The following is a 16552-nucleotide window of genomic DNA, read 5'->3' as shown; positions in this document are numbered from 1 at the left end:
ACACAGAAAACCAGAAAATGCATCATTCTCCAAGATTCCCCTGTCCCTCCCATGGAAGGCCAAAACAACCTATGGCCTACAACCTGAATAGTCATTACTGACAGGCTCTTTCCATGGAGACAAGAGTCAGATTTTGGAATATCGTCACTAGGCTACAGCAAAGTTATCTGTCCCATGACCAGAAATTTAGTAATACATGGATTAACACTGTTTCATAAGTGATGCCAAATAGCCAGTAATGCAGTTTGCTATCTGCAGGGCAGGATTCAGGTCATTCGGATGAATTTTTGTTCAACAAAGTTGAGTTTCTGGAGATGGGTTCAGCGCAGTAGTATTGTCAAGATTTGATATGTACTGTCCTGGCAGCCCAAGTCAGGGATCGACTGGACACTGATCATCTTAACAGAAGGAAGAGAACTAGTAGAGGAAGGAGGTGAGCTGGAAGGAAATGTTAAGGGAGATTTGTGGAGATCTGAGCTCACATCTGAGGGCATGCAATGGGCAGCAGACTGCTGCAGCTGAGAGGTGACAGTCCTGATTTCAGCAGCAATTCGTATTTGACACAACCTTGATTTCTTCCTTCCTCAGCAGCAGAAGCAATCAGTCTTGCTTTCCAGAGCTCTGGCTTCAGCAAAAAGGGATAGTCCAGTAACAAGCTTATTCGAAGAGATGGCCATATTTTACAATGCCTAAAGCAAGTTCTGGATTTAGGCACCCGAGGTTTCAGATATTGCATTGATAAGCACCTATCTTGGCACCTACTGAAATCTAGAACACGGATGTAGAGCAGAGTACTTGTCCATGGCTGTGATGCAGTGGGAAAAAAAAAATAGGGTAAGACCAGAGAGCCATTTCAACAAGCAGTAAACATCAAGCAGGTTGCCCCCTATCATGGATTTTGCAGCCTAAATCCATGCAGGAAAAGTAATATAGATTCACCTGGGACTTCTATTTATGAATACTTTCAGGAGATTAGAGGCATCAGTGTTAGTCCTGTACTAAAAAGTATCAGCTAAATGCAGGTCTTGTATGTAAAACCTCAGTGCTCAGACCACTGATGTGGAAGACTTCAGGTTCAGTTACCCTCTTCCTCTGACAACTTGAAATTTATTTTCTTCTAAGTTTTTTTTCTACTCACCAGGCTGGAAGGTATTTAAAAGGTGGAATTCTCTAAATCTTTCTTGTTGAAGATGTTCCTCCTTGCAGTGTCAGGGTGCCAGTAACATTACAGCCTGTTCACTTTGGAGTGACACATTAGGCTCCTTCAAAACCCAAGTATCTTATATTAAATATTAACTGGACTTGGATGTCCTTTCCTATGGAAGAATTTTTTTACCACAAGGGTACCAAGTCATCCCTTTTCTCTAGCTTCCTTTCTCATGGCAAGAACATTTAATTATTCCAAACACAACAGAACAGCTTCCCAAGGAGGGAAAAGCCCCCTCTATTGCCTTATTGATAGCACCTTTGAAACCTAAAAATTCAGGTTCAAACTCCACCGTGTTGGAGGAAAGACTAAATTCCTGTATCTCCATTTGTCAGCAGCAGTGATAACTGTTGGGCAAATAGACAAGAGAGGCTTTCCAGCTGGACAAGTGCATGTCTTCTATGTGTGTTCTGCAAGAGCCCATTAAATTCTCTATTTATCACATGTTCTCAATGTGTTTTCAGACTCTTGTGCTGTTACCTCACTGATACAAAGAGACCAACATGATATGTGAGGAAAGCTAAATAATTAGAGGTCAAGTATTAATTTTCTTAAGATCAAAGAGATGCCTCTTATCAAGCAGACAGATTTCTGAGGTTAATCCAAGTGGCAAATGGGCTGCCACTTACATTCTGCAACACAGTGCGATTATAATTACACAATAACGTTAATGAAGTGCCACCAGTGGGGAAAGGAAGTCAAATAACTGTTCAGCTACCTGTACAAAATCAGCTCGGCATGTTTCACTATTAGCATTTCCAGCCAAATTATTCTCTTAGCTCTGCTTTGGAACTAGTCAGCTGGATGCTGATACTTAGCAATTACAACCCTGCATTGTGCATTATAGAGGTAAATATGTCCCATTCAAAAAAAAAAAAAAGACATTCCTGGGCAAAATTATATCCCTGCTGACTAATTGCCTTTGTCAGTTAAATAGAACCATTTTCCTGCTGCCTTCCTTCTGCAATCACAGCTTGAAAACACAGATGATAAAGTAGTGTGTCCCAACAATGCAAAATGACTTGAAGTTACAAGATAATGCTTGTAACAAATAGGGACTGCATTTTAAACAGTTTCTTATTAAACAGGAAGCAGAAATTCCTGTTCACAGAAAGTGTTGTCTCACAATAAAGCCCCAACATACAGCAGTTCTCTTGCTACTTTACGTAGTATGATTTAAGAAAACTTTGCAGCCTCATTGAGTCTACCTGCAGTAAATGCTCAGATAAAATGACCAAGGAAGGACCTCCTTCCTATTACAAGGTAACTGTGGGAGCTGATGCAGCATGGCTATTAAGAGTCATTTTAATCCACTCTTCCTCTTCTAATTACAGGCCAGGGGATATGATCACTCTTCTGGAAGACTCCAATGAAGACTGGTGGAAGGTATGTGCTAATTATTTTCCATCTATCTGTCTCATTTCCAAAGGGAAAAAATACGTTATTTTCAATACTGAAGAACTTGCATTAAAGCTACTGGTGTTAACAGCTTTCTTCTGTCAATATATTTTCTCCACAGGGAAAAATTGACGACAGAACTGGATTTTTTCCTGCTAACTTCGTTCAAAGAGTGCAACATGATGAGAAGATTTACAGATGTGTCAGGACATTCATTGGCTGCAAGGAGCAGGGGCAGATAACTCTGAAAGAGAACCAGGTAAACGCAAGGAATCACAGAATCACAGAATCACTAAGGTTGGAAAAGACCTATAAGATCATCCAGTCCAACCATCCACCTATCACCAATGGTTCTCGCTAAACCATATCCCTCAACACAACATCCAAACGTTCCTTGAACACCTCCAGGGAAGGGGACTCCACCACCTCCCTGGGCAGCCCATAAGGAGACCCACTGGGCTGAATTCCCACCAGACTTGAGTATCCAACAGTCAAAGTGCTGTGACCAGAGGGAAGGTGCAAAATGGACACAAACAGATGCTGTTCACTGCAGTCCAGCTATGTTTTCAAGATTTACCATTAATGTGGTAATGATCCACTAACCAGCTAACACATTTTCCCTATTTATTGTGGCCTGAGTTTACCAACTTACAGATGTTCATAAAGATATTTATATGTCACTTGCTGACCTCAGAGGGACAGCTTGGAAAACAGAGTTGTAGGGGTAGACCTGAGTGCCTAACACATGGCCTGCTTTTCTCCACGCTATTAGAGCTAATCTAATAAAACAGAGTAGTTCCCTTCCCAGACCTTACCTTATCTAAACATAAACACAGCACATTGTTTCAGCTTCAGCAGGAGCAGAGTTAAGACACATCACTGAAAAAACTGTAAATCTTAAATTTATCCCTTATTCACTGGTTGTAAAACATCTTTAGTCATTAATAGCTTGTGATGCTACTTACACATTCTCTCTACACGTCATAATTTAAGCAGCAGGTGGGAGTTATAGTACACCACATACAGTGAAGATTCACAAAGTCCATTCACCTGGCATATTTTCAGCAGTTCCTTCTGCCTTGGGTTATTTGGGTGGGTTCACAAGGTGGAAACCACAGCCACCATTATGCCTTTGATCTGATTTTAAGTGCACTTGTAAACAGAATTTTTACCAGGCTTTTAGTATATCTGATAATACTGCTATAAATGTTTGCTGGGGTAAAGCGAGAGAAGAATATGGCTCAAAAGTTGCATTAAGAACAGTAAGGTTTGTGGCATAGGGTCAGGTAGATAGAAGGGTGGTTGGCTGAGGGCCAGCCACAGGCTGAATTCTCCAAACCCTGCACAAAACAGGATGCTGGCTTTCTATCACTTTATTTTGTGAAGCCCAGTTTTTTCCACCTTCCTTTCCTTTGGCAGTTTTTATAACATCACCAGGAGGTGTTTGCCTTACAGTCCCTGGAAAGCCATTGATTTTAGGAAAGTGGAGCAGAAATCAGCATTAAGATGGACTCCAGGATTACACATTTTCCACGTAGAACTTTTGTAACACTTCAGTCCAGCAGTGTTTTAGGTTAACTCGTACCTTTGCTGCTGCCTTGTGGCACAGCATAATGTACTAATGCTAACATTGAGTATACACAGCTTTTTAAGGAAGGCGTAGTATTCAGTAACAGGGATGTATTTTAGCTGTCCTGTGCACTCAGTACTTTTGGCAACCTTCAAGTTACTGGAAAGAGATAATGTGCCTAACTTTTTTTTTTTTTTTTACCTTGCTCTTCTTTTTATTATTTATATTTGTGCACACAGGGAAGAAGTCATTACCAAAGCCAGGCTGGAGGTTTGGCACCTTTTGTGCTCTAGGATTAACAATGCAGAAGCTTGAGGAAATGGGAGTGTGGAGATTTGCCTGCCAGCACAAAGGAAGGGCTGCAGTCTGAGTCCTTTCTTGTCAGCAGGCACACCATATCCTCTCTGTCAGTGTGGCTGCTCCTGCAGGCAGTGAGGGTGCAGTTTCTTGCCTCATTTCTCACAAGACCACAGTTTTTAAGTGGGCAGGTCTGGCAGCAGCATCTGAGCACAATGGCTTCTTCTTGTTCCTTACTTCATAATAGGCTCACAAGGGAGCTCACAGTGAGGAGCGAGGCATTGTCTGTGGTAGGGCAGGTGGTAAAAATGGGGTTATGAATTCATCCTATTTGTCTATCCCCCTCCTTTCCTTTTTTTTTTTTTTTTTTTTTTTCCCCCTATCTATCTTAAACAAATGCTGAGGGTTAATGTGAAATGAAAATCTGCTTAAAGGGGGGGGGAGGGGGGGGCAGGGGGGGGCAGAGACAAGGCTGAAGCAGCATGTGAGCTCAGGGTGGTGAGAGCCTGTTCCATCCTCGCACAGATTATCTTAAAAAGGGGATGCTCAAGGAACTTCAAGGCCATTTTGAGTTATTTTGTGATGGAATGAGTTCTAAAAACTCATCTGCTTCCTCCTGCAGTCCCATACGGGGGCTGAGCCCCCCATGACAGTTCCTAGTGAGAGCTGGCAACCTGCATAGGGCCAACATGTGGTAGCAGCATAGGGCCATGGGCCAGACCAGACCACAGGATGCGTGCCTGCCTTAAAGATCACTTCCTCAAGGGTATCATTTATTTATCTTTTTTTTAGCAGAATAGTGCTTCCTTTCCTGAGGAACAACAATGCGTGCTGTGAAAGAAAATGTATTTGTTACCAGGAATTTTTTACTTCAAACATTTATTATTTTATATTTCCAAACTCAATTTTCCTTCCTTCCTTCTCTCTTCAGGTATTTCTCTTATTTTCTGTCCTTTATTTCTCCCACTGGGAGAGTTAAACAAAAGGGAGGACATGGAAAGAAAAAGAAAATGTTCTGAATAGGACTTCTGGAAAAAGTTTTGCAGAATTCTTTCTTTTTTGCATTCTGTTTGGGGATTTCTGTGGGATCTAAGCAGCCATTTTAGCTGTCTCATAGCATTTGGAGTCTTGGGAGCACAATATATGTAGTACATGCAAAGCACTGACTTGTTTTAGATTAGCAAGGAGGAGAAATTATTCATTGCTACCAATTCCTGTCAAGTCTCACTTTAGCTAGAAAAACTCATTAACTGGTCTCATAAATTCCTGTAACTATAATATGGCAGATTGTCTTCATTTTATTGTGTTAATTCACTGGGTAAATTCTGCAGGGTTTTTACAGGAGTTCAAAGCCATTCTTACAGTGAGGGCAAACAGGAAAACTTATCCTGTTCCTTTAATATGAATTTTCAGTATGATGCTTGATAACATCCATGGTTTATACTGCAGGTTGCCATCTCTTTTGTACCTTACATGAATGTTCTCAGGTTGAGAGTCTGTATTTCTAAGGAAAGAGGCAAAAAAAAATGATGGGTATTTTTTTACACAAAGGAATCTATGGCTTCATTTCAGGTAAGCAGAGACATTTTCAGAGTTTGAAGCACAGTAGGTGAGGCTTTTTCTGGAATCATTTGTTGTTTTCTTGTCCTGTGAACAGCGCGTTGGGTTTTCAGCTTCATGCAGACCTTTCTGGCAAGGCCAACACTCAGGGAGAAGACAGGGAAAAACAAAGCAACACATTTGCACGTCTTATGCAGGATGCACGGGTTTATCTTCACAAAGGTTCCCTTGAAAAATTCATTATAAAATAGGAAACTCAGCTTGGGTATAAGCAGTACTGCTTCGGAAACAGCAACATCTTGGAGTTCAGGGTGTGCTGGCAGTTCCTGAAACCAGTGTAGAAGGTGGCTGGGCTCTTTGCAGCAGCTCTGCAGCTGGGCTCAATCAGATACGTGCAGGAGAAAGGCAGACTTAGCCTTGTTTTTAAAGAAATAACATTCTGTTGTTTGTATGTCTGTCGCTCCTCCTTTTCTAGTACCCTAATTAAATAAAGGAAATGCCCTCTTTAAGAAAACCCTGCCCACACCCTTTACTGGCAGCTCCTCTGACGTCTACAAGCACAGAAATATAAACCACATTAGGACCGAGCTCCTTGAGATGAAATAACACTATTGATTTTGAATTGCACAAGCGATCTTGTGAAACAGAAACGACCCCAAACCACGACATCTGTAATGAGGTTAGCAATCAGAAACACTCAGCCTCATCCAAATGTGGGCTGTGAGTTTACATAAAGGTCAGTGCAGCAGATCCATTTTGCAATGGATGTGTTCTATAAATGTCACTGATGTAAAGTAGCCCTATTGCAGGAAGCATCTCCCATCTGAGTTCCACAGTGACTGCAAAAAAGACCATGGCTGTGATGGCTGCAGCTTCCGAACCAGAGCTGTCAGCCTTGCTGTCCCCAAGGCATCCATATCCCTGCACCCAGTTACTCCCATTTCAGAAGGAGTGACTTTTAGGTACATGTAAATCAGCAGCTAGATTCAGGTCTGATCCAGCCACCTGAGAAGAGCCCAGAAATGGACTTTGATCCAGGCTCTCATCCTGGAGAGTGGATTCAACAGGGCAGGACTGAAGCCCAGGTCTCCAGTCCCAGGGGATTCACCTGCCTCAAGTCTTCTCATTAGTTCATATGTTTTGTTGGGGTCTGGCTTTTCACCTTGCTGCCTGGGAATCACATTAGGGCCCCTCATTTTTCATCCTGAGGTACTCCAGAAGGATCTGAACTTAAAGAATGACTTGGCTGCCTTTGAAAATCAGCTGCACTGCTGAAACAAATCCAGATTGGAAAGTGATGCTGAAGTTTTACTCCCCTGCAATAGATGCTACTTTTCACAGCTAGGCTTGAGGGAAAAAGGGTCTTTCTCTCCAGCTATCTCACATTTGCACCGATGCTTGTCTTGTTTAACTGGGACATTTGTTCAGAGACACTGAGTGACACACAAGTTGTGGAAGAGTCTAGAACCTGAGCACAGCGCATTTTGTATCCAGGTCATCTTTAAAACCCTGAACAAATGCCATATGAAAAACAAGCTGGTGTTCTTGGTCCAAAAGCTAGTGAAGCAGCTGATATAAAACCTGTCATCATACGCACTGTAGCCAAATTAGCACGAAAACTGAGTTATCTACCATTTCCATCCACAGAGGATGATTTTTACTTTCAGGCAAAAATCTCAGTGTATAGACATAAGCAGATGTGGAAACTCATCGTGTCCCTGTGCTGTCACTGCTAGAGACAAGCAGAAGGCATGAGCTTTCAGACCTCTTGACCTGGCACTGTCTCCAGGCTCCAGAACAGCTCTTGAAGCTGTGCTGTCCTCATAAGCAAATTCCTGTCTCATCACAACTAGCCTGTTACTGACAGGTTAAATATGTGAAAGGGAGAAGATAAGCTACAGAAAACTGGAGCAAGTTCAAAGTTACTCTGGGACAAAGAGAATTTGCCACAGGACTTAGAAGCACAGGAGAGTTCTGAGAGCAGCTTGAAGGATCATTTCCTGATTGCTTGTATCTCCCCTGCTGAGGGATAAAGAAATCCCAAGGGCAGATGTTGACAAGTTCAGACATCAGTCAGGATCTGAGCAGTAGTTTGCTTTATTTTTGTTGTGTGTTTAGTTTGCTTTTTTTTAGAAAAATGAGATGACAGAATGAGAAAGTGACTTTATAATACTAGATCCCACTTTCAGTTATTTCTGTAGATCCCTTGATGACTGAGAAATAGCCTAGATGTGATTGCTTATCCCACGGCTTACTCCATTAATAATCTCTTGAGCCAGGGCACTTTCTATTTTCTTTCTAAGAAAAAAAAAACAACCACACACTGTTTGTCTCCATTTGTGTAGCTGCCGAATTCACAGAGGAATAGCTGCTCAGGCACCTTGCCCCCAGAACACACCAGCCTGAGCAGCTGTCATTTCAAGCAGTTTCCAGTCGGATGCAGTGAACTGTGGGTGCCTGATGGCAGCTAGGCATGCTGTGCCTTCACAGCCATCACACTTGCTGTCACCAGGGCCAGTCCTCAGCGACAGCTGATTCAGCAGGTGGAGCCCAAAACTCCACCATGTACTCCTCCTGACTTACACCCACTTAAGAAACCCAGATCCCAAGGCTTGTGGATGAAACCCTCAGCAGCACTCACAAAAGGCAATGAGGACAAATGTGGCCAAAGATGGAGTTGCGTTCCTCCTTTTCTGAAAATGCAGAATATGGAGAATCTCCAGAGCTGTGCAAAGCTCCAGCAGCTGCTACAGCCTTGGGGACCTCCTGACTTGTACCATATTAGTAAAGTGTGTTGTACTCAATCTGCCCTTCACACATCCCCTTCCTTGGGAAAGGCCTCTGCCATTCAGGAGCTGGCACATGCAGGGCTTAAAGTATTAGTGTGAGAGAACTTCAGCTGGAATTTGTGAGAGTGCAGATTGATTAATGTATTAATGTATTAGTATGAGGAGCGAGAGAAAATCTTGCAGAAAGACCTTATTTTCCACATACCCAGTGAAGATCTAAAGTTATTGCTATAGCAAAGCATTCCCACTGATACGAGGGAGAGCTTGAATAGCAGCAGCAGAATGAAAAAAAATTTTAAAGTTCAAATTCGCTGTCCTTTTTCCATTCCAAAGATAAAGAAAACCTCTGTTCAGAAAGTTCTGTACTTTTCTTTTGTCCACAAATCATTCTGCTGACAGTGCAAGACATGAGGGAAGAGGTCTGTCAGTTTTAGTCAGGAGGTAGCACAGTGATGGAGTCAGGCATCCCTTTTAACAAGCCAGGCCCATTACAGAGAGCCTGCAAAAGTTTATTTTCCCATGCAAGGATCAACTGAGAATGGGCATCTTTCAATCAAGATGCTCTTCCCTACTTTTGAACACTCTGCTGTGCTCATTTATCCTTAATCTGGTGCTTCTTTATAGGCTTTTTCTTTAGGTGTTGAGGTTTTCATAGTCTTCCTTAAAGACAGAGCAACAACTCGTAACACTCAGAAGAACCTTCCTATATAGCTCTGCTTCACGCATTTCTGCTTCAAATGATGATGTGACTGCCTAGGGAGCTGCTACTGTCCTAGAGATCCATCACACAAAATTAGCTTGGCTCTTTTGCAACAGTACCTGAACAAAAACAGCATCAATTGCATACCTCTCTCTCTCCTTCTGTGTGATTTAGCCCAAACAACAATATATTATTTTCTATTAATTGGATGTCAACTCTATTGGTGTGCTCAATCATTCTGACCCAGGAGTGCAGTTCAGATAGAATTAAGTAGGTAGCCTAAGAATATTAATGAGCACGTTTGTTTTCCAAACCCTTGTTTTCAGCTACAGAGATACATCTGACCATTTCCAAATACTGGACGTGGTGAATATGAAACATCTTCACCTCCTTCATATATCCTTTCATTTCCAACTGGCAGCATCAGTATTGCTAGCAAATTTTAGGCATGTAGCAATAAGAGGACAATCCGACCCACAGTTGAGATATGTTATTTAGGTGTCACCATACAATTTGTAAGAGTCATGCTGAAATGCATTTAGTCAGGAACATTTTTAGCCATTTGGGGTTATTTCATACTCTCTGAATTTTTGTAACTAAACACTGTAAAAACCCATCAGATAGAGCCTTTGTGAGTATTAATGCAGATACAGAGCTTAAAAGACCTGGCACTTTCATCATGAGAAATCAGTGAGTTGATCTCAATAGCACCATCAACTTTCTGCCTATTTTTTAACTGTAATTGAATAATAGGAAAAGTATCTTTCTTTTGCACAGGTGTTTGAAAAAAGAAATCTTAATTTTTATGCCTCTGTGCTCAAGTGACCAGTCAAAGTACTAATGCTTTCAAATGGCTCATCCACTGCCAAAGTAGCCTCAGATGGGCCCTAAAATGGAAGGAAATACCTAACTTCACAAAGGTCTTTAGGAAATGCAGATCCTTAACATGATATATTGCATATTGTGAAGAACGTACCGTTTCCATCACACTTACCTCTGTTAGGCACAGGAGCTGTGCACACACACTCGCTGAGCTGTATTCAGGTCACATACTTCGGTATCCAAAATAGACACAGGCACCTGTAGGTGAGAGAGCTGAGTGAATAACATAACCCGTTGCCCATCCAAGAAGCACCCTGGCTCTTTAAATATGCCAAAGAGAATATGCTTGCATTCAGATCAGCTGCTATGAGTGACCCACCTTGGCACTGTGATTATTTTTCATCAGCTGCTGAGGGAGCCTGATAGCTTGTGATCTGAATTACCCACATCTCTCATACACAGACAACTAAATCACGATAGTTACAGTAGGTTGAAGTCATAATTCAAGCTTCAAAATATTTGATCCTGTACGAGGGTGTTAATAATTTTAACATTTCCCATTCATACGTGGCACTTCAGAGAGTCAGGGGGAACGGTAATACACTGAACATACGACTCTGAGTTTCTTGTCAAAGCAGTGAGCCTAAAAAGAATTATTCTACCTATAGAAGCAACCAGCACAGTGTCCAGCCTACCAGATAAATAGATTCCAATAATTTATCTCTTCATCATGGCAAAGAGATTTTTATTTTTATACCTTCTTTGCATCCAGATTTGCGTGACTTCAGAAAAGGAACACGATGGCTTCATCAAAGTATACAGCGGGAAGAAGAAAGGCTTTGTCCCCATAGACGTCTTAGAAAACATCTGATTGCAACAGCCCGCTTGCTGCAGTAGGAGCCCTTTGTTGGCAATGCCTGTCTGCCTCATCTCACACTGTGTCAATCCAGATGGGCTGTCTTGCAGATGTTCAGGGAAACAGTGGGAAAACTGCAACTACAAGAAGAAAAAGACATTTAGACTGCCGCAGCAACACTAAGAAATAAGAAAAGTGGAATGATTGAAAGAAAATATAGTCAGAAACCACTAGGGAAATGAGAGGCCCTTGGAAACTAATAGGAATAAGGTAAGAAAAAGAAGTCTGGGCTGATTTCTGGTGCAAGATGGCTATTGCAACCCTGATGGAAATGGACAGCTGTTCTAAAGGACTAAACTCAAGTCTCGTGTCTTAGAAAACTGTTGGACTACTTTCTTGTTGGAGATGTGTGTTTGGGAGGGAGGGACGAATACCAGTCAAACTGTCCTCATACTACAGCCCAAAGCTTGTAGTAAAGTGTGGCTGTGGTTCTACACTTCTGTCCCCTGTATCAACCGACCAGTTTAAGCGTTTATTCCTGATGTTAGTCTCATATCAAAGCAGTTTGGAGTCACCATGTGGACGTCAGTTCAAGAAGTGCACTGTGCCCTGGAGGTCAGCAGCTTTCTCTTTCTGTGCAATCTTACCTTATGAAAGAGTAGCGACCTTGTATGTCCTTTGTTTTCTCTGTATACAAACAAAAGCTCTCAGTGTGTGCCAGGTGTGATGGCTGCTCTCATAGCTCCCAAAAATGGCCTGCCCTGCAATTCAGGAGCCTTCTTGGAAGTGTCCCTCTGTGTTTCCTGCACCCTTATCTGGTGAGGGAGAAAATGGGAGGAATGCTGGGAGAGAGCCACAGGCTTGAAATGTTTTGTATTTTTCTGTGTTTATTGCACTTATAAGATTTTATATATTAATCCTATTTATTAAAAAAAAAAAAAAAATTAATAAGACAGTTAACTAACCCCCTGGAAGACTGAAAACACTAGGAAAGGACAGACTGCGCACAGAAGTGAAGACTGTACCTAAATCCAGAACTTGTGACAGTAAGGCACTGAGTGTCTTAGCATTGTGTTCACCCACCAAAGTCGTCATCTTCATTTGCTAAAATAGTTTTGCAGATTCATCAATAAATACACTGACATGAGTACCTCCTTGGCATGAACAACTGTGAGCCTCCCGTAAGCCCTCTCAGTCCCAGTGCAACTGAACAGACAAGTCTGGTTTGTCCATGCAAGCCTCCATCTTCAAATATATTTAGGGTATAAGATCTGGAGAGCAGTCTGTGGGACGTGTGGATTTTGACCAACCTATACAAGTCAGCCGGCGCCAATCGTGTTGCTGAGCAGGGCCTTTCAAAACAGTGAACCTAATTTCCGAGTGTTTAATTGGATGTAATTGCACCAAATACACTTTAACAGTTTAGTATGTATTACGACATAGTGATTAAGTCCTGTCCCAAAGCTCCCTGGTGAATTCACGCCTTATTTGACCAGCCTGAGATTGAGTGCCAGTCTTTAATACTATTGCAATTAGCAGCAAATGGATGTCCTAAATGCCAACACTGCAAGAAGAAATCCAGGTGCTGCCAGGTTAGTACAGGCCTTTGCAAATTTGACACTATTTCTAAAAAGATGCTGTCCGTTCTGCTTCCTTACATTGAGGCAGTTTGAATCTGTGTTGCACAGCCCAGGTCTCATAGTTGGGATGCCCAACAGCTGACCTTATGCAAAGCCTTATGAAATCCAGTGCTGTGCTACACATGACCAGAAGCTCACAGAGCAGATCAGGCTGCAGCCTCTCAGAGACACGTTTTGCAGTTCTTATCACTTAATTGCTGAGGAGGAAGTTACAGGGGTGTCAACTGTTGAAACATCATCCTTTGTAATACAAATGGTCTACACCAATAATTCACATCCTTCTGGCTGATCAAAAGTATCTGATTTCATATCTCCCTCTATGGGAATATCAGCAATTTATAAATGGCTTTTCTACAGAGCAAACAATGAACATTTGCTCAGCTCATTCTCCTAAGTAACCAGCGAACTTAGTGGGAAGAGGGAGGATTCTGACAAGCCTTAAAGAATCAAGACAAAAAGTAAAGTCACGATAATCCACTCTGCTTTCTATGATTTTTATATATATATATTCACTACTTCAAAGAAAAAAACTCAAATGTTTGTTAGAATTGAAATATTTGCTATTTTTGATCAGACCTGTCAAGTGGGCAAAGGAAATCTGTATTAATCTATACATATGTGCTACTGTTTACATGATTGCATCATACTGTGATTCCCTATTTGAGTCTTCTATGATTTTAATTTGTCCCTACAATGTGCATCAAGAAAGAAAGAATTCAAAGATATGAACATTACCTACAACTCACAATGGCCTTCAATCAATGTCAGTTTGATTCCTTTTGATACTGAGCAATAAATAATAAAGTGATTGAGTAAAACAAAACAAACCCTACGTTGACTGCATTACGTCTGAGCAAGCATTGCTTCTGAACCAAAGCTTTCATGGTTATCTTTTCTTTGTGTATTTTTGTTTTGCCTTTTTACTGGGTTTTTGCTGCTGTTTAATATGGAGATGTAATTTATACCTAATTTAGCAAGAAGCACATACATGAGTCTTATTTAAGCATGTGATTCATTGGCTATTTGCACGCTTAAAGCTGAAGCACTTTGCTGAATTGAGGACATTTTCCTCAAATTAATTTTGGATGCCTTACTCTGAATCCAGATGAGTATCCCATTATTTTTTTTCCTACCATATGCAGTTTGCAATAGATACTGAATTAGCAAGCAGTTAAAAGAAGCTGGAGTGGAATTTATCTGACGTTTCCTCAGAAAATTTGAACTTTAGGAGATGAATACTGTTCACACTTAATATTCTGCTTAATAAAGAATGTGCAATGGTTGGAAGGAGAATAGAAGTGTATGTTTCTTGGCTTCAGCCGCTATCATTTTCAGTCAGCCACCTCTGACAGCATTTACTACAGTCATCAGCAACAGACATCACTGAGTACTGCCATTTCAAATCTACAGCACTCACATTTGCCATATTTAGCAAACCATTTCTAAAGTGGTTCTTCTGTAATGTATGTAGCACGCGTAGACTCAGAGCGAAGTGTTGCAGTGCAGCCAACCCAATCATTTGTTTCTGACAGATCAGACTATATTTTAAGCCATTCAGCATCTCGTCGCAGCGTAAAATTGGCTGCAGAATATTTTGGTAAGTGCTAGGGAGATTGACCAATGTGAGCTGAGGGTGAACTGCCTGAGTCATGATTTATTCCCATCCACAAAGAACATGGTATCTATCTCAGCATATCATCATCCTGCTCTAACACCTGACCACTTTGTCTTGGTCACTTGCTTCAGCCACAGATGCTGCAGTGCACGGTCAGATGCAGACTCATTGCACCAGGGGGACTAAGACTTTGTAGTTATTGGTTGAGATTCAGTTGACTACCGAGTACCACTATAGACTGAGGAGGCTGCAAAGTAGTGGGCAGTGACACTGGAGACTTGGAAGAACCATGCCTTATAAAGAAACCACTGGGGACCATGTAAGTTGTCTAAAATGGCATTAAGCAGAAATGTTTGGAAAATGAACCCTACTCGTTTTTCCTAAATGTATGCAGACAGGTCTGATTTATTGAGCACTCAAATTACATTTCTTTCCCTAAAGGATACTGAATAAATGCAGCTCAGCTTATCAATCTTCTCTCATTTAAATCCACCATAAAAAAAAAAAAAATCTCTGAATGCCACAGGGAGCGAAGTTGAACTATTATGCTGGAAAAGGCTGGTCATTGTTATCATTCTTCCAAAACTCTATGATGTAATTTATCTCATCTAACTGAAAATGTCTACAGCTAAGCTAGTAAATCAGTTGGCTTTCCTCCTTCCCCAGAAAAGAGAGTTATGGGCACTTCAGTATTATGGTTCATGTGACCTACTGAAGCCTTCTGCTTTTGCTTGTTATATTGTGCCTCTTAAGTGCCTGTTTCTACCCATCAACAATCATGAGAGCCTTGGCCAGTGGGATGCAGAGCTCTGCAGAGCAAAGTTCTGTATCAGGACAGAGGAATTCCTAGCCCTGTTTTGTAGATATAATACATATATGTGAGTATTGTGTGCTTGTTTGATGGTTTTTATAACACTTCAGAAGTTACTAGTCATTACTATTAGAAATGAAAAAAAAGAGCTGCATTTTTGTCCCTACTTCCTTTTTATAGAATTTCATTTACTAGCTGGTGGGCAAGAGTGGCCTTCTCAGTAGAACATGTTGCATTTCACTTTAATACAATATTGAACTGATCCTAACAACATCCTAATTTAAAAACACAGAACACAGGAAATACTAGCCTGGCCCTAAGTTTACCTCCAAGTATAGTGCCTGCCCACAAGTCCTGGAAGCAAAAGTAACACACACTGATTGTAGTCCCAGGGAGGTTGGTTCAAGTTTTCATCTCTTATTTCAGACGCTTCAGAAAAACGTAATCCCAAATTATCATCCAGACTGTGCTCACTACAGTTTGCAAAGCAGGGTGAATATACTTTCCCCCGTGGGATTATATCATATTATATCATCACAACGTTGAGTTTTCCATAGCAGAAAAAGATAAAAATAAAATAAATCTGAATATAAGAGGTATATAAGTTATTTTTAAAACTGTTCTTTATATAGCAAATTGCCATGTGCCTGGGGAATGAGTGCTTGGCAGGCTCACCACAAAGAGGCCCGGAAAAGCTCTATCAGGGCTGTGTCAGGTCCTGATGTATGTCCTTTTCTTGAGTAGCTCTAGGAAAATTAACATCACTCATTCTATCAAATAAGATGACATTCGTTTGGTATTTCACATATATGTACAAACAGACACTACCTCAACACAAAGCTAGGTTGATATGCATATCCCTCTCTATATATTCATTACATTCAGTAATGGTACTCAGTAACGTGAAGCTGAAGGCAAGAGGACATTCCCTTTAAAATCTGTCACAACTGATTCTTTTCCTTATCTTAACATTCTCAGCACTAGGTTAGGATGGTTGTCAGCCCTACAAGCACTGAGACAGAGAGCTGTACAGGCAGAGAAGTGTAGCCCTGACAAGTATTAGCTGTGTTAGACAAAGTATATAGCATATAAACCCAGAGTTATCAGCAGGTGAACTGCAAACGTGCAATGCACCGAGGGCAGTCAAGACACTTGCTGCTCCAAACTGTGTGAGATCCATCCAGCAAAGGTAGGGCTGCATGCAAATGGGCAGCCTGGAAACGGAGTCAGAACAACATGTAAATCACACCTCTTTGACCCAGGTGCCTCCAAATAATGAGGTATGGA

General features: G+C 41.3%; 1 protein-coding gene across 6 annotated transcripts in view; it reads left to right on the top strand.

The window, feature by feature from the left end:
- Positions 1 to 14156, top strand: part of STAC (SH3 and cysteine rich domain) — a 254281-nt gene extending 240125 nt beyond the window's left edge. For 5 of the 6 annotated variants that reach the window (XM_090142344.1, XM_090142342.1, XM_090142343.1 and 2 more), the window contains 3 exons: positions 2542 to 2593; positions 2727 to 2864; positions 11116 to 14155. In XM_090142344.1, the coding sequence (XP_089998470.1) occupies positions 2542 to 2593; positions 2727 to 2864; positions 11116 to 11214 (289 nt within the window). In that variant the 3' untranslated portion in view covers positions 11215 to 14155. Of the gene's footprint in view, positions 1 to 2541; positions 2594 to 2726; positions 2865 to 11115 lie in introns of all 6 variants that reach the window. The other variant, XM_090142346.1, reaches the window with a different exon arrangement.
- Positions 14157 to 16552: the final 2396 nt, after the last annotated feature.

Source organism: Phasianus colchicus, chromosome 6, assembly GCF_987193195.1.
Source record: "Phasianus colchicus chromosome 6, bPhaCol1.hap1.1, whole genome shotgun sequence".
NCBI classification, from domain to species: Eukaryota; Metazoa; Chordata; class Aves; order Galliformes; family Phasianidae; genus Phasianus; species Phasianus colchicus.
The sequence above is the reverse complement of the archived record's forward strand: the minus strand, read 5'-3'. Positions and strand labels throughout refer to the sequence as shown.